At 37.4% G+C, this 26216-nt stretch overlaps 1 protein-coding gene across 1 annotated transcript; it reads left to right on the top strand.

Moving 5' to 3' along the window:
• The first annotated feature begins 6563 nt into the window (after window positions 1-6563).
• LOC122825468 (transforming growth factor beta-3 proprotein-like) lies at window positions 6564-19881 on the top strand. Its single transcript, XM_044106895.1, has 7 exons — window positions 6564-7250; window positions 13452-13612; window positions 14171-14300; window positions 14408-14515; window positions 14707-14872; window positions 14957-15110; window positions 15775-19881. The coding sequence occupies exons 1-7, from the start codon at window positions 6905-6907 to the stop codon at window positions 15931-15933; spliced, it is 1224 nt and encodes a 407-aa protein (XP_043962830.1). The 5' UTR covers window positions 6564-6904; the 3' UTR covers window positions 15934-19881.
• Window positions 19882-26216: the final 6335 nt, after the last annotated feature.

Below are 26216 nucleotides of genomic sequence, written 5' to 3'. Positions count from 1 at the left end.
GTCTCAGAAATGAAAATGTAAAACCCTAAAGAGAGTAGAATCTTTAAGGATGATTTTAGCTGTTTTTAATAATCCAATACAAAATTATCAAATAATTGCATTAATATATTTTACAATTTCCCAATAAGCACTATAAAATTATTTGTTAGTGTTACAATCAAACCCTCATAAATGCTGACCAGTCTTTTGTGGGTTTCATTTGGTGTTTTGATGATTTATCTTTGTTGATGAGCTCTCAGTAGCCTGAAAGACCTCCCTGCCATCTCCCTAATCTTCAGCGCTGTACTCTATTAGAGTCAAGTCGGCACGCTGACTGGATTGTTCCCAAGACGATGATAGTAATTCCAGTTAGAAGAAACACATTGGTAAAATTAGACCAGGGGCAAAATATCTGTATGCTTAGCTGGAGCTTTCAAATAGCTATTAAAATTGTAAAATAACTAATACAAGCAATCATATTCTGTGACATATTTTCTTTAAATTATATTTAACATTAAAAAAATAAGCCAAGCCCAAATTCTTAATTTCTGACAAAGCAATGCCCCAAACAAAACTCAGAACTTAAGACAAAAGATTTAAATTTAAAAAATACATTTTGTATCTTTGTAAAACTCTTGATAGCATTTTTATTTTGTACTATTATTTTACTTATTGAATAACTAAATAGTTTTGAGATGTCTAAGACTAGCAGAATGTCTTGGATGACAGTATGAGTTAAGGTCCAAAGATATAAAAATTAAGACACAACAAGAGAGAGTCACAAACCTGTGCTGAATTTAAATGACCTCACTTTAAGTCATCGTCTAGCCGGTGTGGTATTCCTATCCTTGTTTTCATGTATCAGGACAACTGATGACTAACACAGATGTTGGACCAATCAAACGCTTCATTGAAGTTATGTGCCTATGATATATACACATCATTGCCTCCTCTGGTGTGGGTTTTAGGGGTCTCCTGTTAGCATTCTTGCTCAGATACGTCCCCTCGTATGACTCATTGATTTGTTTCCCCCAGACAAGGCGGGCTTGCTGTGCCGGTCTGTCAGGGTACTGCGGAAAGGGAAATCTGGCAGGAAGCTGTTTAGTATTTGGGGTTTGTCTGACCCTGTCTAGCCAGTCTTCAGTCATTCGTGTTTTCTTTTCGACTTCTTTAAGCTCTACTCTTCACCAAAATTTGAACTCCTCCTTTTATTACGCTGGATTTTTGTATGGAGACATACACTTAAAGGGTTACACAAGCTATTTGAAAAATTAAATAAGTATGGTTTGAATCATATTAAGGTACTGGTGTTAAACATGTAGTTTTGACGGCCAAGATTAGAAACATTTGGCAGACATTTTGTTGAGGTCAATCTCTACATCTGCCGTTAACATCTCTGACAAACATAATCAGCAGAAAACTGACCTACATTTTCCTCTGTGTGGCTACCAGCATGTGTTTTTTGTTTTCAGCCCTCTGTCTAAAGCAGCATTCCTTTTCCGTGTGTATTGCCAGACAGAGAGAGATTGCCGGAGAGTGACTCACTAAAACCTGACCTAGCAGTGAGGTAATCACTGGTCGTCGCTTGGAGTAAAAGCGAACTTAGCTGGTGATGTCTGGGATTGCGTCTAGGAATCCCCACAGGGATGGGAATGTTGGACTTTATGGAAGATGCTGCTTGGAACCTTGGCTCCTGCTGAACAGAGAGGTTTTCCTCTTCCATTCATTTGGTTGTAATTCTCGTGATGATGTGTACGCGGCCTCCCTGCTCAGAACCATGACAGAATCTCTCCACATGGGTACGTCCAGAATGATTTGTTTGAATCGATAATTCCAGATAAGAACAACGACAGGTAGAAGAATTTAGAAGAACAGGGATGCTGATCATTACCTCAAAATGGTTTAAATATTAGGTGACCTATATATTTCTATCAATTTTTCACATTACGTGCAGTTCATAGCTTTGAGTTCAATGAGGACAATTTATTCTGGTTTTAGTATATTTAATGTAAGTCCTGGGAGTGTTTATGAAGTAGGCTTTCCTCAGTGATTGTAGAAGTTATGAACTGGTATGCAGCATCACCTGGTGGCTTAATGGAGAACTGCCAAAAAACACAGAAAGCTTTCAGGTCAAGCGACCCAGAAAGCCTTTGCCGGTGTCATATAATGTTACAAATTTTAATTCACCTGCTCCTTTTTAGGGGTTTACCATACAGGAACAACTCTGTCATCTTCCTCTAGCGTTTATATCCTTATGTGTTACACCAACCTTCATCCTACTACCATAAGCTGTATCAGGTCCTGCAGTTCAGCACAGGCCATGTAAGAGACACAGAAAACATGTGGGAAAAGATGTTCTAATCTAGTCAAATGAAAAACTGAACTCGTTGGGCCACATGCAAAAGGCTTTACGTATTGGAAAACGAACACACTCACCATGTTCACCATAATACATGGTGGTGGCATCACCATGGTGTGGGGGTAATGCAAACTACCGCTCCTTGATCATCACTTCTCTTCATAATTAAACCTCATTAATGAAAAGTTCATTACCTTCTCTTCTACACATCTCTACATCTGCGGCAGTGTGTCACTTCTTCCCATCTCCATATCATTTCTGCTTTAATGATCTTCTGCTTTTCCAGATTCATTAATAGTACTCATTTTCTCAATTTAACAGCTTCTTGAAGTCCCCCTTGCATCTTCACAATATGCTCTCCTCACTTGTTGACAAATTTCTATATCTTGAATCACTCAACCCTGTTGCACATGTATCATCCTTACCTACTTGATAGACTATTTTTTCTTCTTCTCTCAAAAGCTTTTTTCTTTGTCTTGTGTGTCTTTGCGATAATCCTAAACTCATACTACTCACATCAAATTTGTCCTTATATATTAATTTCAATTAAATCCCATATTTAAATATTACAGATTTGCCTTAGAAAACACAAACAAAAGCATCTTCTGGAATAATAATCTCAATATATAATATAACATACTGCAAGTTCAGGAAGGAAACAATTAAAACAGAATGTTCCAAATGGCCAGAATAAAAGTGATTTGAAACTTTTCCAAATATTCAGGGCATCACAGTGTGCATGGACGGCTGTGGGAGAGTGGCTGACAGAAACCAGAGGCCTTGGTGCCGCTCCTAAAATAGCTTCACAATGACCATGAAGACATCTCCTTCCTTCTTCTTTTTCTGGATTGTACAAACACTCATTTCAATCCATTTTAGGTTTTGGATATGAATGAAGACATCTCAGCCAGAACTTAAAGTGGTAACGTGAGAAACCTGTGTTCATGGACAACTGTGATAAATGTGTCCAGCCTAAATGATATGTATGAGTTTTATTACTGACGAAAAGCTGCCACGTGTGTTTACCTGCTCGAGTGCCACAGGGGAGTTCTGTCACTCTATAATTACAGCAGCTCAATGACTTTCTCTCCCAAGTTTGTTTGCAGTGACTCAAAATACGAAACAAATTATAGATCAAGATATGACTATATTGCACATTTTCGAAAAGATAAAGGAGAATCAGGCTGTGAGACTTAGAGAGCCTTGATCGATTCTTCCACGTTTTGTCTCTCTAAAACCACAAAATTCATTCGTTTTTATCAGAGGTTAAAAACGTTGGGCAACATGCAAAAGGCTTTACGTATTGGAAAAATACGTATGATGGGCTATAGGAAGTAGAGCAAAGTTGTTACAATAGAAAGGAAACAATACACCGTTCATTAAAAATAAAATCTAAAATGTGGGGATCAGAATTTGTACTTTTTTCCTTTAATCAATTCTTCCCAGAACCACATTTTACAAGTCTTTTGTCACCTTTTTCTCCACTAACTTTCCAAGTGTGTATTTGTGCCCATTCTTCTAAAAATAAATAAATAAATAATAATAAAAAAAATTAAATATCAAGCTCAGTCAAATAGGATCAGGAACATCTGTGAACAGCGGTTTTCACGTCTTGCCACAGATTCTCATTTGGATTATTTGGGTTTGGGCTTTGACTGAACCCAAAGTAGACTGTGATTTAAACCATGCTCTGGCTGTATGATTAAGGTTTTTGCTGTAAGTCTTTTCCTGCCTCTAAAAGGTTTTCTTCCAGGTTTGCCCTTTACTTAGCTCCATCCTTAGCCCCAAAAACTTTGCTTCTCTTTCCCAGCAGAATAAAAACACCCAACCCAGCATGATGCTACTATGTCTTTCACCGCGGGAATGTTGTGCTCTTTCTTCCACACGTGACCTACATATACTATTTAATATTAGTTTAATCTGATCAGAGGACCTTGATTCACATGTTAGCTGTGTTGCCTAGATGTTTTGAGGCATAATTCAAACTTGTCATAGTATTTTTGGCCTTCATCTTACCTCCTCCACAATGGGCATTTTGGCTGCTTCTTTGGTCAAATCTCTTCTTGACCAGCCAATCAGTTTAGGCAGATTGGCTAACACAAATGCAAGCCACACTTTTCAGATTTTATTTGTAAAAAAGAAAAAAAAACTTATTAAAACCATGTATTGTATTCTTACAACTTTGTGTTGGTCACTTAACATCCCAGTAGTATAGGTTAAGGTTTGTGGTTATAATGTGGAACTGGTTCAAAGCACTGGTTGTATAAAGAAATGTGAATTTTCTTATTTCTTATCAACTCAAGTTGAGAAAATATATAATTGTCCTAGAAATTGTGTAAATACACATTAATAGCTTTTGAAAACCAGCCAAATAAAACACAAAGCTTTGTATACCAAGGACCTATGTACCATAAAATTCAAACCAAATGTTTGCCATATAAAGATTGAACGTCATATGAAATCATTCCTGGTATGCAAACTGCCAGGCAAAAGCAACATAGTAAAATGTTAGAACCCATGTCTGGGTGCGGGGCCTCCAGAGCCTGCAACAGTCTGACCTTAAATAGGTTTGAAAAATGTGGATATGCCTTAGGAAGAGAGATAAAGCTGATGAAGGAGGAAAAAGATGAAATAACTCAGACGGCTACAAACAAACCGTCAAACATTAGGACAGAAAAAAATGACATTTGTGTGGAAGGTGGCTGAAGAGGGCATGGGAAAAATCTGTGCTAGCAGCAAGGAATCATTGATTCTATTGAGTGAAAGTACAAATATGTTGGTATGGTGTTTCTAATATGAGATCTCCATCAAACAATTAGATTTTGTTTAGTACTGCTTGGCACCATAGGACTGCAGAAGAAGTAGACAAAGACTGCAGCAAGCTGTCTTTGTGAGATTTTGTGAACTTCATGACTTATTTACCAATGGAAGAAGGCTGAAAAGCTTAATTGAAAAGACAACTGGAATATCTTAATCCCTCTACTCTGCACATTTCAGGTATTTTTTGTACTTTTCTCAGAAACATTCAGCTTTGAATCTTATTGTTATCTTCAGCTTACAGGTAGATATACAACAAGACACAAGGGACCATTTTTGATCAAGAAGAATGAATCAAGATGGCTCTTTAAGAGTTCCACAACTCGTCCTATGTAACATAAAAGTTATACATAACATATAAGTTATATAGGACAACTGTGGGCAAACTGCAAGTGGGATTCTTTAGGTATTTTTAGATGTTATTGGTTTCCGTATCATTTTATATGAATGTCTTTATTTAATTTGTGATGTATACACTAAAAACAGCAAATTTAACTGAAACATGCTGGAAAAATATATTTTGCTTAGAATTGATTTCACTGCCTTATGTAAATAGCCAATATACACTTACAGCCTATTATAACAGGTGTTCCTCGGTTGTACTGGGCCAGTCAATTGACTTACTTTCTGACCTTTCGGAGTGTAGGGAACACATTTCCATATTTAACCAACCTGTCTGGGTTATTGTTTTGAAACCTTGGAGAGCTACTGAACAAAAATTGCAGTACATTTAATACCTAATATACACAGAAATGTTCTGAAATAAATACATTTAGTAAAAATGTGATATTTTCTATATCAACATCAAATGTAAAATCTTGTCAAGACCAAAGAAAAGAAAAGAAGAATGTGAGGTATGTGGCTATGTTTTAAAAAAATATATATTTACCTCAAATTAACAACTCAATATCTTTAAAAAAAATGGTTTCCTTTCCTTTTTTACTTTTGCCAAGTTGAATGAAGTAATCAAACGTGGGTACATTCTTGGTCAGTAGAGGGCGCACTACCAGGGAGATTAACCCATACAATAGTACAAGAAGACAATTAAAATACATATTGTCACAATCCTCCATTATCATGTAGCATCATCATATCGTCACATAAGGCGCACCAAAGTGATTCCCAAGACCAGGTCTGGGTTGCAGTCTGCGCCATGTTAAGCTAAAACTTCAAGCAAGCATTCCTTTCAAATGAGTCTGTTCTACAGCACAGGGGAACAAAAGAGCAATTTATGTTTCTCGCTCTCTCTATTTTTTTTAACTAAATTATTTAGCATTTCAGGCTCAGTGAGTATGGCAGTGGGCCCCTGTTGTGATTTGTGCGCTCCCGGGTGTCTGCGGTCCCTCCTCCATCAAACGTCAGAAAGCAGCGGCAGCCTATAAAGCTCATATGAAGCCATATCAGCAGCTCGAAGTCGCGTATACCTAGTTAACGTGACAGCCTGCGGTCAGCCTGCACGGAGAATAAAACTTGATGCTCCGAAATAAACGACGCGAGACAAACCGCTCTAGGAGGACCAGGAGGACTGATGGACTAAACAAAGAATACAGAAAGAAAGTCTTAATAGACATTTGAATCGGATGAATAAATAATGGGCGAACTTAAATTCGGATTTGCACAAAGAGGAGTTAGTCCACAAGTTAGTTTTTAAGCTGGAAAAGAAAAGAAGCTGATTTAAAAGGTAGAGGCAGTCCTCTCTGTGAGCCGTCACATTTCAGCTCCCAGAGCGAAACAAATGCGGACAGAAAGATGCATCTGGGTAAAGCTCTACTGTTCGTCCTCCTCCTCAACTGCGCGACTCTGAGCTCGCCCCTGTCCACTTGTGCCACCGTGGACATCGACCATGTGAAGAGGAAGAGGGTCGAGGCGATCCGGGGTCAGATCCTGAGCAAACTTCGGCTGTCGAGCCCCCCGCACTCCCTGGGACCGAACAAGGTACCCTATCAGATCCAGGCGTTATATAACAGCACGAAGGAGCTTCTGGAGCAACTGGGCAGGGATCGGAAGCAGTTCTGCGGCCAGGACAACACAGAGACGGAGTACATCGCCAAAGAGATATACAAAATCAACATGATGCACGGAACGCCAGACAACAGTGAGTTCTCCCCTTTTCAAAACTTCCTCGTTGTCTCCATAGTGCGTAATTACGCACTACATGAATGTCAGTTTATACTTCCTTCAAAAATATGTCGATTCTGCTACGTTGTATCAATCAAATTGTACGGCATTTAAAAGGTAGCTTACAACTTTTAAAAATGAACGAGATATAAAGACAGGTCACACTGAGTGAGATATTTAAAGCGTTTATTTCTGCTGATAACCAAAGATCACAACTAACGAAAACTCTGCATTCAGGTTCTTAAAATTTGTCAAGAGCATCGGAAATCTTGTAGATAAATGATGCTGTGGCCTATATAATAATGGGTAATAGTGCTGACTATACAAGTACTCAAAAATACATTGCTGAAGAGGCAGGCTGTTCACAGAATGTAGGACTCAAGCAAAAGGGTTGAGTGGAAGGAAAAAGTGTGCAAGTGCAATAAGGATAAAAGATAAAGTAAAGTAGATTTGATAGTTGGCTGGACTCAGTCTTCTAAGATCCACCAACACAGACATGTGCTGGACTTCTGCTACATCTCCTGCATTGGTTGTGTTAAGCCGCTCCTGATCCAGAGACAACAACCGCAGTCTTGTATCTAGGACAAAAAGACAAAGAACTGAATTGTTGTTCAGTAGTATAAAGTCAGTTTTGCATCTGATTGGAAATCAAAGGTCCCAGAGTCTGGAGAGACCACGAAGAGGCACAAAATCGAAGCTGCTTGGATCAGAGCTCAGCACGACATTTCCACAGATTTGTCATCTGCTGGTGTTGGTCAGAGCAGCCACAAAGTTTTAGAGTGCTTCATTATTCCCTCTCCTGACAAACCGTAAGAAGATGATTTCATTTTCTAGCAGGAGTTGACACTCTGCCCAGAGAACCAAAAACTGGTTAGATTACCAGCCAGTAAACAAAAAATGGTCTAACACAGATTCTTTAAAGGGTATTAAAAGAAAGATGAGATACTACAGAAAGGTAGATGAGTTGACAATCAAAGTGATCTCAGCAGAGCCACAGAATGGTCGCCTCCATCGATGCTGCGTGACGCAGTAACTGATGTTGAAGGAAGAAGCATTGAGTGCATCTACTGTCTAGTATGCAAACATTTCTTAAAATAGGGTGACATTAGTAAGGTAAAAATGTAATAAAAACTAATTTTTTAAGGGTTTTGTTTGAGATTCTTTTTATTGGAGAACATTAATTTTGAGTATTTGGCTATAATCACATCTTGAAAAGAAATACAATAATAAATCTACAAGATAAATGAGGTTCATTCTTAGCATTACATTAATGAAATAGATAGTTTTTCGTAGTCAGGCTGCAAAATATTAGAAATTATTGTGATGGAGGGAATATTGGTAAATATTGTAAGTATATCAGTAGTAATATAAGCTGTTTTCTGCTTTTACATTTTTGGTTCGGTTATCTGCCTCTGGTGAGATCATCTCCTGCTGAACTGATTGAATTCAACATTGGCAAATAAATCGGAAGTTCAAAATACTTATATTGGTCAACAGTTATTGCACTCCAAACTGTTCTTTTGTGAAGTAAATATTGCACACACTGATATGATGATGATGATGATGATGATGATGATGATGATGATGATGATGATGATGATGATGCTATTTTGGATGACATTCTAATCTAAAGAGAGATACCTTAATATATTTTACAAATTTTATACAAAATAAAAATAGATAAAATAAAGCATTAAATATTTAAGAACTAGTTAATTGGAAACTTTTTAAATCCTAAAGTTTTCTAGTACCTTCATAATTAACACAAAGCCAAACTAATCAGAAATTTAAAAAGTCAAATAGAAATGAACAAGTTTCTTTGAGAATACATGAGAAACATTTTCCTACATGATGAAGATCTTTAAGCTGCTTTCCAAATTCTCTGTAGATTCATCTCAATTACAGTCATTGAGCTTTTCAATTTGTTTTGCTATTTAGTTGTAAAATGGGGATAATTGAAGATGAAATCTACCCAAATCAAGCTGTGATACCTGATTACTTCTTTATGCAAAAATATGGCATAAAGAAACTTATCAGCTTGTAAACTTGTATTTATCTTGTTTTTCTTCTTTATTTTGATGTTTCTTTTTTTATAGAAACACTTATTTTTATCTTATAAATGTATGTCAAAGTCCCTCTGTTGCCATAATGTTTACTGATGCCAGCTGATCAGCATTGTTCTTGTGCCTCTTTTGATGTCATCAAGCGTTTTTCCTTCAGCGTTTTTTTTTTTTTTTTTAAAGATGTTTTTTTGAAATCCTGAAGTAGAAATCCACACTCAGCTGTGCTTTTTTTTTTCTGTCAGCACTCATTTATTGGTGGGAAAATGGCACCTCTGGACATTATATGTAAAATCTGAAGTGGGAGCTTGGAAAGGAGAGGAAATGTGTTTTACTCCTGTGCTGTCCCACCTTTTTTAAACTCTGAACCAGGAAGGTCAATTCCCTCCTTTACTCTCTTTTCCCTCTTGTTTTCCCCCCTCGGTGGATCATGTTCCACCTCCCAGATGTTACCATTTCCTTTCCAGTCAGGGCCAAATGAGAGGGACATCTGCCTCGGCGGATGGGGATGCCTTTAGGGGAAGGGAAAGTTAACAGAGGTGGACAAGAAGGGTTGGAGGATAGAGGGGACCCTCCTTGTTAGCTGTGAGAGAGGGATCCCGCTCTCGGCGAAGTCCTCATATTCACAGACGCGACGGTGTTGAGGTGGTGCTCCCAACGAGCCTGCTGTGTCTTGGCCTGATAATTACACACACAGGTGGTCTGTGAGGGTGACATCACCTCACTGTTAAGGTTTAGCTTTGCTTAACTGAGAGTGAAACAGAACCTTCAACATGAATTCCTCCATTATGCCTCCAATTTGTTGCCAATTTGCCACTAAGTATGGTTTTGGGTGCTCTGTTTATAATGAGCTTCACTTTGGATGGGACCAATTTGTTAAAATAATCAGAAAAGGCTGTTTAGGCTCATATTCGTCTTACTCCACATATTTTATGCCAAACTTATATAGTTACCAGCATTTTTTTCTTCATAGAATAAACGGCATGGAAATGGAAAACTTGTGGAGAGAGGGACACGTGTCTGTGGTAAGACTGAGAGAGTAGAATAGGATAATAAATGCTGAAGAGAGCCTCATGGTCCAGAGCAAAGCCAAACGTATTGCATCACTGTGCTTTTGAAATCAACAGGTTTCCTGAAGTTTAATTTCCCCTCTGTAATGTTCTGGTTCGAATCCTTCAAAAGCGATTTGGACCAAAAACACCAAACAGTGGAGTCCTGCTCTCAGAACCTTAGATTAGCTTCAGGTAAATTTAGAATAATGTTAACAAGTGAGAACTAGAGTTTATTTTATTGTAGTTGCCTGTGAACAGCTGGGAAAAAAGAGAGACAAAAAGAAGATTTATTTTAAGTTTCATCAGTATTTATATGTGAACTTCTCTTCTGTCACTTATTCATAGGCTTCTTACTGTATTCTGTACCAGATAGTAACAAGGTGTAGTTGCCACTTCTGGTACAGATGCCATTAGTTAGATTCATTAGTTTGCCTCTCTTTGTTATTTAAAATTTTATTTTCTGTGTTTTCATCCTCCTGCATGGGAGCAATATAAACTTGGAAGCTCCTGCAGCCTTGTTTGTCACAGTTCCAATTCTTTTGAACTTTTTAATCATTTCTCTGACTGGAGGAGTAGCTAATTTTTTGTAGCCTTTTCCTTACTTGAAGAGGTCGATACACATCTCCTTTACTTGCTTTTTCTCTTGTCCTACAGAAATAACTGTCCGTGTCAGATCACGTCAAAGAGAAACAATATGTTTATGGATTACAAACCGAAAGCTTTCCATGTTCCGGATACATGTAAAATGTCCGTGTTTTCATTTACTAAGAAATTGTTCATTTGAACAATAAGGAGCCAATTAGTGCCGTTTTTGATGTTGGCCACAGGGTAGATGGCCACAACGGCATTGGAAACCTTAGAAAGCATCATGTGGAAAACAAATACCTGTCAGTTGTGCCTTGAACAAGTTTTTAAAATAATTTTAAGGTCATGGGAAGTTAGCAACTCCTTATGTTGGGCGAACTCTCTCTGTATTTGCTGTTACGGATATGGAAATCAGGCCTTGTTTGCTGTCAAACTCACTGTGTGAGGCTCAGGTTATCATGTGATGTCTTTTGTTCTGTTTTTTTCAGTTTCCACAAATCAGGAAAGTTTCTGTGGATGTTTATATCATGGATGCGAATGAGAAATGGGTAGAAATATAGTGCTAATATAGAAACACAGCATGGGTAATGTGGAGCTGCGGGGCACCACAAGTAAGGGCTCGGTCGCTCAGTATGCTATTTTGCTGTCAGCCTAAATTAGCACTTTTTGATATATTTTCAGATGTCTGGAATAGGGTGATAAGATGCATAATGAGTGATCTAAATAAATACCTGAGGGATAATTAATTAGCCTATCACGTTACTGAAATCAGGCTTTGTTTAATAAAGGTATGTGTATTTGTTGTCTAACTACAACTAATGCATGCTGTAGCAATATTTACTGCCACTCTTTCAGTTTTTGTTTAGAGGTATGAACATATCTTTGTTTTGAAGTCAAACAGTTGTGATTTGCATGGGTTAGAGGCAGATCGTACAGGCTCTTGCTGTACCCCCCCCTGCACATGTCCTGTCTAGTGACTGTCAATAAAAGCTTCTGATGGGAAAAAATATTTTAGAAAACCCTATTTGCAGAGGCATGGAAAATAGTTTGTTTTTTTCAAGACCTGTCAGTTACAACAGCAAGCTTTCAAATGTACCTGTCCTAGCTTATATATCCATCTTTGTCATTTGGATCACTAATCAAATTCTTTTCAAGACATCAAGATATTCAAATAATATTGAAGCAGTTCTCAAAAACTAAATAGAAACAAATTCAAATCTGGTCCACGGAACAATTTTTTTTTGCTCTAATTATAACATTTAAAAAAAAGCACACACACACACACACACACACACACACACACACACACACACACACACACAAACTACACGGCAGGTGCAAACAAAGCAGGAAGTTGGTACAAAAGGGCACATTTCATCACTGCACAAGCTGGTCAGCAAATGACAGGAAAGATTTCCATCTTGGGGGCTTATGTGCACGACAGATCTGGTATATGTCACTGCCTGACATTAGGGAAGTCATCGCGATAACAAAAGCTTCAGCTTCAACAACTTATCAACAGGACTGAGTATAGCAAGGCCTTTGATACACAGATGCCATTGAGATGAAGTCATATGACAGTTAAAAATCTTGGCGTTTTACTATCAATGTTATCACTTTCTCCAAATATAGACAGAATCTGTTGGAGAACCAGTGAGGAATTTTGATAACAGAAGCAGCAGCCAACCCCATTCTGGGCTGGAAAAAAAAAGCTGCCAGCCTTTTGTAAGTTACAATGTGAGGACTGAGCTTTGGTCATATGTTCATATACGACTCTATATAAAAGGACAGCTTTGATCACATTTATTCCCATTCTGATAAAGATGTGAAGAAAAGCCAAATGGTTTTCTTTGCAGTAGCTTCATTTCATGTGAAATATTTTAGTGTAACTGCTTTTATTTAGTTTGATAAAAATACTCATTAGGAATAATTCTTTTTGACAAAATCCCAGTGGTACATTTATTGATAATTTGGAAGTACAGCCCAATTTTGGCAAATGGACAGCACACAGAGGAAAGAATCAATAAACATTGCTACCGGCAAAATCTCACCACATTATGCAGAGCTGTGATCCTCTGCTGACTTTTTCATTAGCTCACCCTGGTGGTTCTCTAAAATCATAGCAGCGTCTCATCAGCAGAAATCACTCAAATGTCTATCGCTGAGGCTGAAATAGTTCAATGATGCTGCAATGTTTTTTGGGAAGATTAAATATCGAAATGTTAAGAAACTAGAAATGTTGGAGTTTTTAGAATGACTTTATAACTTTTGCTTTTATTTGCAAAGTTTGAAGTTAATAATTACTTTCTGTAGCCCCTATCTTGATATTTTAACATTAAGTCACACCTCACCCTATCCCCTCACTATTCAGTTAGAAACTATTATTGAGAAAAATCCTATAGTTTTCTGTGAATACCTCACTGAGTTTCAGCATGTTTTCTTTTGCTTAAATGCCATGTTTTATCTGTTTTTCCTCACCAGATAATCTCCCGTGCCCTAAAAGCCTGGCTTCTAAAATTTTCCGCTTCAGTGTCTCTGAAATGGAAAGGAACTCAACCAACCTGTTCAGAGCAGAGTTTCGAGCCCTGAGGGTACCAAACCACAAAGCCGAGAGGAGTGAACAGCGGATTGAGCTCTACCAGGTGCGTAAAGGTAGCATTTCTTTATCCTTCTACCAATATCAAACGCAGAACCTTAAGTCATAGATCTTATTTTATATATCTGCTTTTTATTTTACAAAACGTTCCACATTTTCAGTCTGTCATGAACATTTATTAAAATCCCTTAAGCTCTGAGATATTTCTTTCTTCAGCTGGAATAACATCCCTAAGTTCTGCTCCATAACAGAGAGGCCGAAATTAACAACCTTCTGCTGCATTTTCACTAGATACTCAGGGGAATTTGAAACGATATAAATCTCCCTGTCCCATGACCAAAGCTGGATTCAATAATAAAACCTCAACTCTTTACAGAGCCTCGCAACACTATACCAACAACCTAAACTTTTACCTATTTTGTCACACTACAACCACATCCTTTACTTTATGTGTTGAATTTTGGATTTGATACAAAAGACGAACGCAAAATAGTGCAAAATTGCAGTTAATTGAAAATACATTGCAAATTGTGGCATGCATTTGTTGAGAACCTCTGAGTATCAAGCAAGTTTATAATTATAACTTTGTATCACTATTTTGCAGATTATGAAAATAAACGAGCACATTAAGAGGCACCGTTTCATTGCCGCTAAAAATGTGCAGACCAAAGGCTCTCCTGAGTGGGTCACCTTCGATGTGACAGAAACTGTACGAGAGTGGCTGATAAACAAAGGTGGGGATAACAGTATCTGAAAGAGTTTAAAACAAGACATCATTAATCACTCCTACTGATATTAAAATCTTTTTACTGCTCTCCCTTTCATGATTGCTTGGTATTAGGATCTAATCTAGGTTTGGAAATGAGTGTGCATTGTCCCTGCCGTACCTACAATTCAAATGGTGAAATCATGGACAATGGGAAGGAAGTTCTGGAGGTGAAGTTTAGAGGTGGGTTTCCTCAGTTATGTTGCAACTTGTTTAAGTGGTTTAGTGAGTGTTTGGTCAAAACTTCTTGCATCTCCGTTGTGTGAAAGAATAGCAGAAAAAGCATTCGCACACTTTCCAAATCAGATGCAGCGATTGATGAAAATCATAACAGGAGATGCTGTCATGATCTTGGATCCTGTCCTGTGGTTTAGGTGTTGATGGAGACGAGGAGCAGAGTCGCTTGGATCTGGACAATCTGAAAAAAAGTAAGCAGCAACACCCTCCTCACCTCATCCTCATGATGATCCCACCCCACCGCATGGACACCCACTCTTCTCGCCGACGCAAAAGAGCGCTGGACACAAACTACTGCTTTTCGTAAGCTTTCATTCAGCAACAGGAGTGAATTGCTTGTGAGATTAAACTTCACGCAACTGCATTAGATGTTCTTGTGCGCCGCAGAAACACGGAGGAGAGCTGCTGCGTTCGCCGGCTCCACATAGATTTCCGCCGCGATCTGGACTGGAAGTGGATCCATGAGCCCAGCGGCTACGATGCCAACTACTGCTCCGGGCCCTGCCCTTACCTGAGGAGCTCCGACACAACACACAGCTCGGTGAGAAGGCTTATGAAGCAAAAATTAACTCCAAACCAATGTGGTCAACCTCATCAAGAACCTGTTCTAGTTTAACTTTGAAAAATACCTCCTGCCATTTATGTTGCTCATTTAGTTGTCAAAGAGTAAAATATGTGCAAAATTTTGATAGAAACTTTGTCCACTCAGACTACATATTTAGTTTCAGCCACTATTAAAGCATTTGGAGGGCTCCACATGCTGTCCGGGAAAGAAATAGCTTTTCAAACCAATACTAATGCATATTTTTTCTATTTTTCATGTATGGATAAGCGTGGAAAAGGAACACAATGTATGGAAATATTTAAAAATATATCCTTTCATGGTCTTGTAATTGGATTGACAAAAGTACACGATACGCTAAAATTAGCTATGCTGTGATACATCATTTTGTTCTTGGGCAGAAATGCATAAGAAAGTTATGCAATTATTTAGTATTATAGTATAAGAATGAATATGCAAATATCTTGGTCATTGCAGTATTTGCAGACATTCCAGTCACATTGTCCGAGTGTTTCTCTGCGGTGAATTAACCCAAATCGTTCCCAGATTTTTTCAATTATACACAAACATAACAGACTAAACAGAAGACATCAAAAACGTGTGTGAATGAGAGTTTTTACATCCATGCTTTGCTTCCCCACAGTTGCTGAGCCTATACAACACTCTGAATCCAGAGGCCTCCGCCGCCCCCTGCTGTGTTCCTCAGGACCTGGAGCCCCTCACTATACTCTACTACTCTGGACGGACCCCTAAGGTGGAGCAGCTCTCCAACATGATCGTCAAGTCTTGCAAATGTAGCTGAGAGGAGACGAAAGACTGATTGAGGGGAAAGGATTTCACTAGGTACAGAAGAAGAAAACCTCGTAGACTCTGAACTGTGATGAATACTTAAACTGACCCCGTGGCTTTTCTCTGTTCTGAACAAAAACTATTTTTTCTTCGTGTTCCTTGTTAATTTTACTGTTACAGAGGCACTTCCGAGAGGCAAGTTATTTTTAAAACCTGACCCGAATTTAACCCCAGCTGAATCAAATTTATTTTATGGTCTATTTTCAACTTCAAAAGTCAGATAGTCCACAGAGTTACAATCTCTACATTGTCAGCAGTGCAGCTTTTTATTTCTGTCCTAAATTTTTAATCTGCTCCCCTCAGTGGTTGGATTTCTTTCTGGCTGGGAATTTTGTTTAAATTTTCCTTAAGTTCCCTTCTCTGTAGACAGTGGGCATTATCTTCAAACACAAAAGGAAAAAGGACAGACTCACTGCTGTATCCAAAGCCATAGCTGTGGTCTGGGGAAAGGAGAGCTGAGTGAGAATGCCTATTGCATTTGCAATGGAAAGGCAATGAACAAAGAAATTGAGCCAAGGTTTTCTCTTTTGGCCAGCCAGCAGCGGTGGCCCTTTTATTTTCTGTGCATCTATTAGAGCGGATGGACAGGAAAGAAGAAAAGGGGACCTGAATTGCAGGGAAGGATTGTGTTGGAAACTAGCCACGGGTGCGCTGCCATTCACTGGATGTTTTCATTCCTAACAGGTTCAAATTATTATTTTTTTTTCTCCTTGAACATCAAAGAATTTACTGGAAGAGAGCAAGTGTTATGCAACGAGCTTTTATGAGATTTCTTTTACATTAATAGCAGATTTTGTCTGTTATGTAGCTTGTCATATAGTGATTGTTTCACTAACAGAAGGGAACTGACGCGTGTCGTCATTATCCACAATAAAAGCCATTTTATTCTGTACTATACATAGGATACTGTTACATTGTAATTTAGAAATAATGTCCAACTTTTGTATCTGTATGTATTAGACTAGCTTAACCTGATGTTTGTGCTCCAGTGTGTGTCTGACTGATGTTTAAAGGTGGGAGTTCACAGATTTAAATCCTGGCACTTTCGTTGCGGCAACACAACAAAGTGTAAGTATGCAGCTCAGAAAGTGCGAGGTGTAAAAATAAAAACAGAGGCCACAAAAATTTGTCCTCAGTTTAACTTTTTCTCCGGGATAGTTCACAATGTTATTGGCATTCATATGAGGCAGATGTCGTGTTCAGCTTTCAAAAATAGGAAATCAGAAGCAAAATAAAACAGAAGCAAAACCAGGGCTTAAAACATTTCTCCAAACCACAACAACCAAGTACAATACTTAATACAGGTAATTCAGAAGGATGAACACATCTAGAGATGCCCCAATCAGAGTTTCTGGGACAAGTTTCTGAGATCTCAAAACTAGGACTGAGCGACTTTAAAATATCTCTGAAAGAATTGAAAATGTTTCTGTTCCTGCAATAAAATGTTTACGGTAAAATAAAAAAGAGCTGTCTCTCCCTGTATTTCCGAAACTCTACTAATACTGTCGACCCTTCCCATTTGTAAAGGAGGTGTCTATCAAAAGCATGAAATCATGTTAGTAATTACCACAGTTAACATTGGTAGCTGTATTTATTGTAACTATTTCCTATAGGGATACAAAAACGTTGACTTTAACTCTAGATTCTCAAAAGATTGCAGCCTACAATAGATGGTGTACAGAAAAAAATATATATTTTTAATAATATCCAGATGCTTTGTGCTACATCCGATGACCAAACTCCAGTTTATTTATAAAGCACATTTAAAAAAGAACAGACAGTTTGCACAAAGTGCTACACATACAAAAGTAAGGTAGATAAAACATCATTTTGGAACACCTCAATGTAACTGAAATGAACTTGTCATTATTATTGCGACTTGTTAATGTTTAGGTATGGTGCATTCACTGACAAGAAAACACATTTTAATTTCCAAACGTTTTTCTGGTTACTTTGTAGATGGTCTAGGCAATTGTTAAACAGTTAAAAAAAAATTTAAACATTGTTTACTTTTCTCACTTTATAGGAAGGTCAAATTTACAACAATGGTTCAACAGTTTAAGTTCAATAACCTTTCCAACTGTGTGTCCTTTAACTAGATTTCCGTTCACAAACAAAAGAAGCACAGTTCACATCAACATGTGCCATTCAAATGGTTATAAAAGCTAATTTCTATTTTTATTTTTGCAGCTGGTGCTTGCTGAGCTAGCATGCGATTTGAAACCTTGCTGCTTTCAGTTTGCTTTTTTTCTTGTTCTTTTCTACTGATTTATCAAAAAAAAAAAACAAAAAAAAAAACCTCACCTGTCACATTTCACACCAGTCTCGGGACAATGAGGACTGTTATGAAAACATTGCTATTTCTGTTTGCCTTAGAGCAGTGTGAAGCCTTGGTGGAAGAACATGGCACAGAAAGGGAAAAAGTCTTAATCTGATTTCAGCAATACATAAAGTTACACCTCATTTTCCTCTCAGAGTCAGGCAAACATGTTTGAATCCGTGTCCTGTGTGACGCTTTTCCCGTCAGCGTCATCTGTCCTTTATGATGTTTCTCAACGGTAATACTGTTTGATGAAGTCTCTTATTAAAAATACAACATGCTAAACCATGCAAGCCCTTTTAAAGCTGCGACATTAAACTGTTCACTAAGCGCTTTGCCTTTTCTGCAGCAAACCTGTGAAAACACTTAACTCCAGATGAGTAAAAGATGAATTTATCCGCTGGTTCAGTCTGCCACATTGAAATGCCATTTAAAATGCCGTTTTCTCAAAATTAAGAAAAACATGAATTTAGCTTGAATCTCACCAGCCTCACCTGTTTCCTGCGAGCACATGCTCAGTTTTTTTTTCTGCTTCATGCTGGAGTAATAAATTCAAGAGCCCTTTTTCAGAGATTTATGCCTAACGGCTTTCCCAGGTGACACACTATTACTCTTATTTCCAGGGCATATTAACACGCAGACATGTCATTATTTTCTTATTTTTCTCTATAATAGTCGTATAAATCACACAGAAACCTGTACTTCCCAATTAATATTACATATTAATGCAAAGCTATCAATTTGGGTTTTCCAAGCCTGTCCTTGACCAAAGCAATTTGTTTCTAATGCACAAAGTCCTAAACTATATGATTTAGATTTTGTTTGTTAAATAAATATGCTTGATTTTTAAAAAGTACTTGCAATGCATCTAAAAACTGATAAGTATGAAAACTGATGTCCTAAACATGTTTTATAAATAACTTTGAATATGTAGAGAAATGTATTCAATAACAGCATTATTATTTACCACTTAAATTGATTTATTTTGCCTTGCTAGACATTTTTATACGTTATAAAAAAGTAAAATTGGAATTTAGAAGTTTTGACCAAACACTCACTAAGAAGTGATATAAAAAGTCAACACACTACTGTTAACTTGGCAAATTTCTCTGAAGCTTGCAGGTTTGTGTCAACATTGACTGGTATCTTGAGCTGTTTGTGATTTTCTTTACCTTAACGTTTTTCTTCGACTTCAAGAAAAAGAGTCTCAACACCTGACAGTTACTGTCATGCATTGCTCTCTTTCCATTCAGTGTCGTTTTTGAACATACATACCTTTATGGCTGTAAGTCAAGTTTGGTTTCATCAGAAAATAAGATATTTCACCACATTCATTTGGAAAAATTCTAATTAGTTTTTCTCTTCTTTTTTTTTTCAAAATATAGCCAGACTTGATTAAATTCTTAGCCTTCTTGAGCAGTTTTCTTCTCCTTTTATCAATCTTGAAGGGACACCCAGTTCTCAGTAATTTCGCTGTGTTCTCCACTGGATTATTACTGTTTTTATATATTCCATGGAATATCTGAAGCACTGGAAAATCTTGTGGAGACTGATATCTGTAGAAAATCTGTAGAAAATGAATTCCAATCTGTGAAACCTATGAGGAAATTTCAGGAAGCGCACAGAAAAACAGCTGAAGCTTATTTGGAGGTTTATCAGGGGCACTTTAATTTCTGGTGGGTGTGAACCGGCTCTTTTTAAAAGGAAATTTAATGTTGTGGTTAATTTTGAACACAGCCACATCCCCAGTTAGAAGAGGGTGTGCACACTTAAGCAGCCAGATCTTTCTGTTTTTTTATTTTTATTTTAATTTTCCACTAAACATTTCAGTTTGTTTTTCAGTCGAGTTGCGCAGGTTATAGGTCACGTTGAAGGTGAAATTTATTTTATTCAAAGAGTTTTTGAAATCACAAGAACTTGGCATTTTAACAGTATTTTGTAGATCTGTATATGGGAATAAAAAAATACATGTATAAGCTTTTTAAGATTTACCAGTATTACATTTTATGCTGTCCTCACTGAAGGTCTGCAGCCACTCACAGAGACTTGGGGCTAATGGGTTGAACTAATATGGACTGACAAATAGCCAGAGAGAATTCCCTCTCACTGCATGTCCATTATTGTTCCCTGTCAGAATCAATCAGAGATGGGCCATGATGGGAACACAAAGACCAGAGGGCAATCTCAGGTCTAAACAGGAGCTGGGGCTTTAACAGCTTTGCAGAGAGCCAAGTACTAACAATACACATATTTGTGGTACAGAGGAGCTGGGCCCCATGCATGCTTGACTTTTAGATGTCCAGCAGACTACCGTATGTCATGTCATTGCTGGCAGTATTGTGTAAAAGTTTTGAGTGGGTATTTGCATTCACACAGACATTCCTGTATTTTTTTAAAAGGTTTGTAATTATTAGTTATCCTGTTTTTTGTTTTTTTTTGTTTTATTTTTTTGATTCATGTCTGTCATTGCGTGTAGCTGTGAAAGCAGCAATACATTATTCTTAGTAAAATTGATCTATGTGGTAGTCAAATCGAAGTATTTAGTAAAAACTCAACCTTAGATTTTTGAGTGTGAAATGATTGAAGCCATTTTGTATCTTTTTGAAGTCAGGACAAACAGTTCAAGAAAGACCTTATCCACAAAACTCAGCAAGTACTGCAGTTGACTGTTTGTGGCAACTGTTTAGCTAATAAATTATTGGGAACCACCTTGTTGGTTTAAGCATGTCATAAACGGCCCTCTTTAGTATTTATCAAAGATAAAGAGAAAAGAAATTCATCAAAACACTGTTTAAGTTGGTCACAGCCACACAGTGGACCAGGTGTTTGTTCAGCTGTTGTACAGCAAGAAGGTTCTGGGTTTAAATCAAAGCCTTTTATGACTTTGAACTCAGTTACCACATTATTGTTATGTAATGCTGTTCTTATTTTAGTGTTATTGTTATTTGTCTCTCTAACAAGTATAAGTCAACCATCTTGCCTCTTTGGTCACCCACAGACGTCTTCTGAGTCGTGTACAGATGAGCAACGTTATTCAGTCAAGCATTCAGTGGCGATATCTTCAATTCCACAAGTGATGAGTTTATAAGCTGTGCGATGGGAGGCTGTTATTGTAAATGTTACCTTCTGTCAAATATGCAACAGGTTTTACAGTTGAAGTGGATCCAAAAGCACCCCTGGAGGTCTGTTCTGTCTTCTTTTGGCTTCTTTTTTTTTTAACAGAGATGTATAAATCTAATCCGACCACCTTTACCCTAAACCTTCAATAAACCAACTTCCAGCTCTGGGCTACTGTTGCGCAACCCATAATCTGATTTAAGTTCAGGCCCCATTTCTCAGTCAAAGTATGACTTTCTCAGAACTTAGGACTCAACCAGTGATGAATTGCATGACACATAAATGCACAGAGGTTTGGAAAACTCTGTCTTCTGCTATTCCCTGAGCAGATTAACAGATGTGGAGGGAAGAAAAAAGAGAGATGGAAGTGAGAGACGGAGACAAGGGAAAACAGTTCATATATATATGCATGTGTATGTGTATATCTGTGACTGTGAGAAAGAGAATGAGAGAGAGAGGGATAGAACGAGAGACAGGGAGCGAGTCGTCTAAAAGGTTGTAGCTGCAATAAAATCATCAGGTCACATCAGAGCAGTTCTCAGGCCCTGGGTTGGAAAGAGTTGTGTAATTCAGCAATGGGAAGAAGACACACACACTAGCATACACGCGAGGCCGACCAGCACCCTTAGTTACTGGAAAAGAGTGAAAGGGTGAACAAATATGTAAACACATATCAACTTCATAGACCTTCAGAGCTAAACAAATGAATGGGAGGTCTGGATCAAACCAAAGCATTACATTATAGCTCAATGTGTGCGCATGTGGGCGTGTGTGGGCGTGTGTGTGCATGTGTGTGTGTGTGTGTGTGTGTGTGTGGGAGAGAAAATAAAAGCACGGTGTGTGCCGGAACGAGAGGAGGGAAAATGGAGCCTGTGAGAAAGTGAAGCAGATGCTCTTAGATTATAATCTGCTCAACCTCTAAAGCCAAAACACAACATTAAAAGAAATAAGTATAAATTACACTTAAGGGAATGTTAGTTTAAAGACGTAAAAAAGGGAAAGGTTCATGAACACCCAATTCAAACTGTAAGACTGAAACTTTCTGTAGAGATTTCCTAACCATGTAATTCTTCATGCAGTGGCATGCTTTAAGATCCTGGCGATAAAAGATGGAGATCAGTGAGAAAACTTTCAGAGATGCTGAATCCCATGCAAGTGAATAACTCTGCAGTCTCCTGCTATCTGATAAACCCAAATATGCTACTCTGCTTCTACGTCCAGGATCATATTACATGTTTTAATTCAGACAAAAATATACTTTAGAAAACTGAATTTAACCAATTTCTCATTTTCATTTATCGTTAACACTTCTACAGTTTTTCTTTTCTTCTTCTTTTTTTTTTTTTTTTTAACTGAAGCCATGTATCATTTTTGTCATTTATTTTCTAAAACTATTTCTATTTGCTAAGTGATATGAAAATGGAAATCAGAATTGTTTATTAACATTCCTGAACACATTTTCTTTGATGGAAATGCTTTTAAACCGTATTGTCAACCAATTGTCATGACTTTCCTTACATAAGTCTCTAACAAAGCTTTTTGTCAGAAATCTGTCAGAACTGGTGCAACTCACGCAAATTTGTAGTCCGCTTTGTTCACACACATCTTTGGAGCCGTGCCTCCAAATCCCATGCATGACTAACATTATGACTTAATAAGTGCTCAAACATTTTGATTGAATTTTAACTTTCAAGTTAATTTCTTAAGATGTTGATTCATTGGCAACACAGTGTTCTTTTCCTCAAAATACTTTTCGTTTGATGTTCTAGTCGTTTCAGCAGAAAAACATTTTCACAACATGATGCAGCCACTTCTCAATTAAAGTGGTGAATATGTTTGAGATGTGGTGCCATTTAACTCAAATGTTGTGACTGAACCTCACAAAGCTATTTCAGCTGCATCATTGACAGATTTTCTTTTTTTAAGTTGAAATTTCAAAACCTTTTAAAAAAATAACGTGTCAGGCTATGTTGGCACTAGAATTGTGGTCATCTAAAATAACCAGTAAAGAAACAGTTTGATGGCAAAGTGAGAGAAAAATTTTATTTTATTCTTTTTTTTTCTTTTCAAGGTTCAGATTTTTAGACAGCAAAGCTGAAAAACAAATGTTTGTCACACTGTTGTGACAAACATTTTTATCTATTCAGCTTTATCTATTCCCACATAGCTCATTATTTTAGCACGGATACACAGCGCCTTGCCAAAGTGTTCTTAGCAACTAAACATGACAAAACACCTTTTGTCACGTTACTAGCTAAAACTCCAGTGTGCAGTATTGTGTTGGGATTTTATTTGATAGATCTGTGAAATGAAGCGGGAGGAAAGGTTTTCAAAATCTGAAAAGTGTGGCATGCATCTGTATTCAGCCTCTTTACCTTGGTGGTCAAAGCGTCATATGTTTAAATCTAGCCCATACATTTCTGAAGTACATTTTCCACTTGGTAAATATGATATTGTTTGCTGTAACTGAACAACAGAGGCTGCTGCTTCCTGAGCACACAGGACTCACTCAGTCTGATTTTAAACAGATACAAGAACTTTGCTGGCTTTTCACACCCTGTGTCTTTAATAATAGCTTAGAAAAATGCCTTGCCAAGTTAAATAAAGTATTTCAGTTGAACAATAACTTAACTGTTGAGCTGTTAAAAATTTGACATCATCATCAGTTACTCAAAGATACAGGAAACTGCACTGTGGGACTTTTATCCATTAATTTTCAATACATAAGGCCAAAATTACTCAAGAAAGATGGAAAGAAAAAAACTGTACATCTCTAATAGCTCTGCAATTACTCTTCTATTAGTAACAAAATATTTCAGACGCTGCGTTGCCAAGTAACTAGCAGAAGCAAAAACCTGCTGTTCGTCCGCAATGTCAATGAGAAACATGTTTGGTTTGTACCTCCTCATTAATCTGCCCGAGACCTCATGACTCCTTAAGCTGGCGGCGCTCCACAGGCGGCTGACTTCTCTGCGTCTCTCACGATGCATGAGTGTGGGGGTGTGTAATGTAATGTACAGCACAGCGGCCCCTAAATCTCTCCAGGAGGTTTGTACTCAAAACGTGTGTGAAATATATTATGAACCTGGCCTTCATCCTTTTAAAGGATTGCTTTCGATTTAAGAGCCCATGTCCTGAAGAGAGGTGGGTCTTTTCACCATATTGATAATGTTTCAACTTCTAGACAGAGTCGTGTTATCTGATGTTGTGTGCAGTAAAACTGCAAGTCAGTCAAGTATCAATGACTTTTCACTTTCTTCATTTCCAAGAATCTAAAAATAAATAAAAAATTTTGTACTCAGTGAGACTGTATGGTTTGTTTGTTCCAGGGAACTCAATTTTGGTCCAAATGCATAATGATGAGTTGGCATCACTGGAGACAAAATGGCTCAATTTTGCCAAATTGCCTCTTTTTTGTGGTCTATTATGCTTTTGGAGCCTACACACAATTTTTGTCTTTTTCTGTGATTTAATGTTTATCCAAATCTGAATTGAGGGATAGACTTGTGGCCATCTGTTTGAAATGCTGACCCCTGAATAATTTGGCTGCTGGTTAAGGGCTGCAATTCTATGCAAACATTCATTTACACATTCATTTATGAAGAAATGTCAAATCTTTAGGAGTTGGTCCTGGTTTTGGATACAATTAGAAAAGGTCCATAATCTTAACTAAGTACTTATAAAAAGAAATGGCATGTTAAAACATTAAGGCAAAACTAGTATAAATTTTCTTATAGACCTGGAAGAAACTTGTCTTCATCATAAAGTCATCAAGAATTATAAGCATGACATGAAGTAATCAGTGGTGATAGTGAGATTAACTATATTTTCTAGAACTTCAATAAGTGGATTTTATCTCTCTTGAAAAATCATGTTCTCATGAACATGACCTCAGAAAGAGGCAAGCTGAATGTTTAATTAAAATCAAAATGCCTCTGAATAAACATTTGATGCTCAGGTTTCAATTCTCTGAGTGTTTGACCATTTATTTGTCTATTTGGGTCCATTAAGCCCATGCTAAAAGGGTCAAGTTCTGATTCCTTTCTGTTCTCAAACCCTCTCTCTAAAGACGCCAAACTGATTTGAGCTTTTATTTATATTAGTTTCCAAGTGAAACAACAGCTTGGTTGTGGCTGTAAACAGAGCCAAACCAAGCTGAGCATTGTTAGGTTTACACGATGCAAATAAACAGTGTTGTTTTCAAGTTGTTGCCCATTCAGTGGTTCACTGCTCCACAAACAATCCAATTTTCTAATAAACATGAATAAAGTTCAAGTTGGTTACAAAGTTACATAAGATTTTTTAAGACCTTGTTTTTAAATAACTAAATCACTATCTATGAATATACACTGTTTTGTAGTTCAACCATGTGATGTGCAGAACTCACCACACTTATTCTGAATAAAAATCTTACAGTATAGTACATAAATCCTGGGCAGTTGCATAATCTAACATTAAAAAACATTTAATTCCTGACCTGTGGGGTTTAGATGGGTGGTTTTTCCTCACTTAAATAAGTTTTACTCTCACCACACCTTATTTGTCACAGCTCTGGGTTTTCTAAACTTTTTTACTTATGTTTTGACTGCAGATAAAGACGTTTGGGTGAGTTGTTATTTTCTTGTAGCATTTTAATTGACTGTTAAATTCTCTTGTCTTTCCCATTTCAAGGCAATGTTATGAGGAATGAGCTCTATGTTCAGAGTGAAGATGTCCTAAGACTAGAAGACTTTCCAGACACATTACTCAACTTTGATTAGTAAATTATAGATCATAAAGATGCATAATATCTTTATATT

This window comes from Gambusia affinis, linkage group LG22, assembly GCF_019740435.1.
Source record: "Gambusia affinis linkage group LG22, SWU_Gaff_1.0, whole genome shotgun sequence".
Classification (NCBI taxonomy): domain Eukaryota; kingdom Metazoa; phylum Chordata; class Actinopteri; order Cyprinodontiformes; family Poeciliidae; genus Gambusia; species Gambusia affinis.
This window is presented reverse-complemented; position numbering and strand designations above follow the sequence as displayed.

Excerpts from the sequence above, each read along its gene's own strand:
- LOC122825468 (XM_044106895.1), top strand. The coding sequence starts at position 6,905 with ATGCATCTGGGTAAAGCTCTACTGTTCGTCCTCCTCCTCAACTGCGCG. Across the intron at positions 14,301-14,407 it reads AGAGTGGCTGATAAACAAAG|GATCTAATCTAGGTTTGGAA; the intron begins GTGGGGATAACA and ends GCTTGGTATTAG. Across the intron at positions 14,516-14,706 it reads TCTGGAGGTGAAGTTTAGAG|GTGTTGATGGAGACGAGGAG; the intron begins GTGGGTTTCCTC and ends CCTGTGGTTTAG.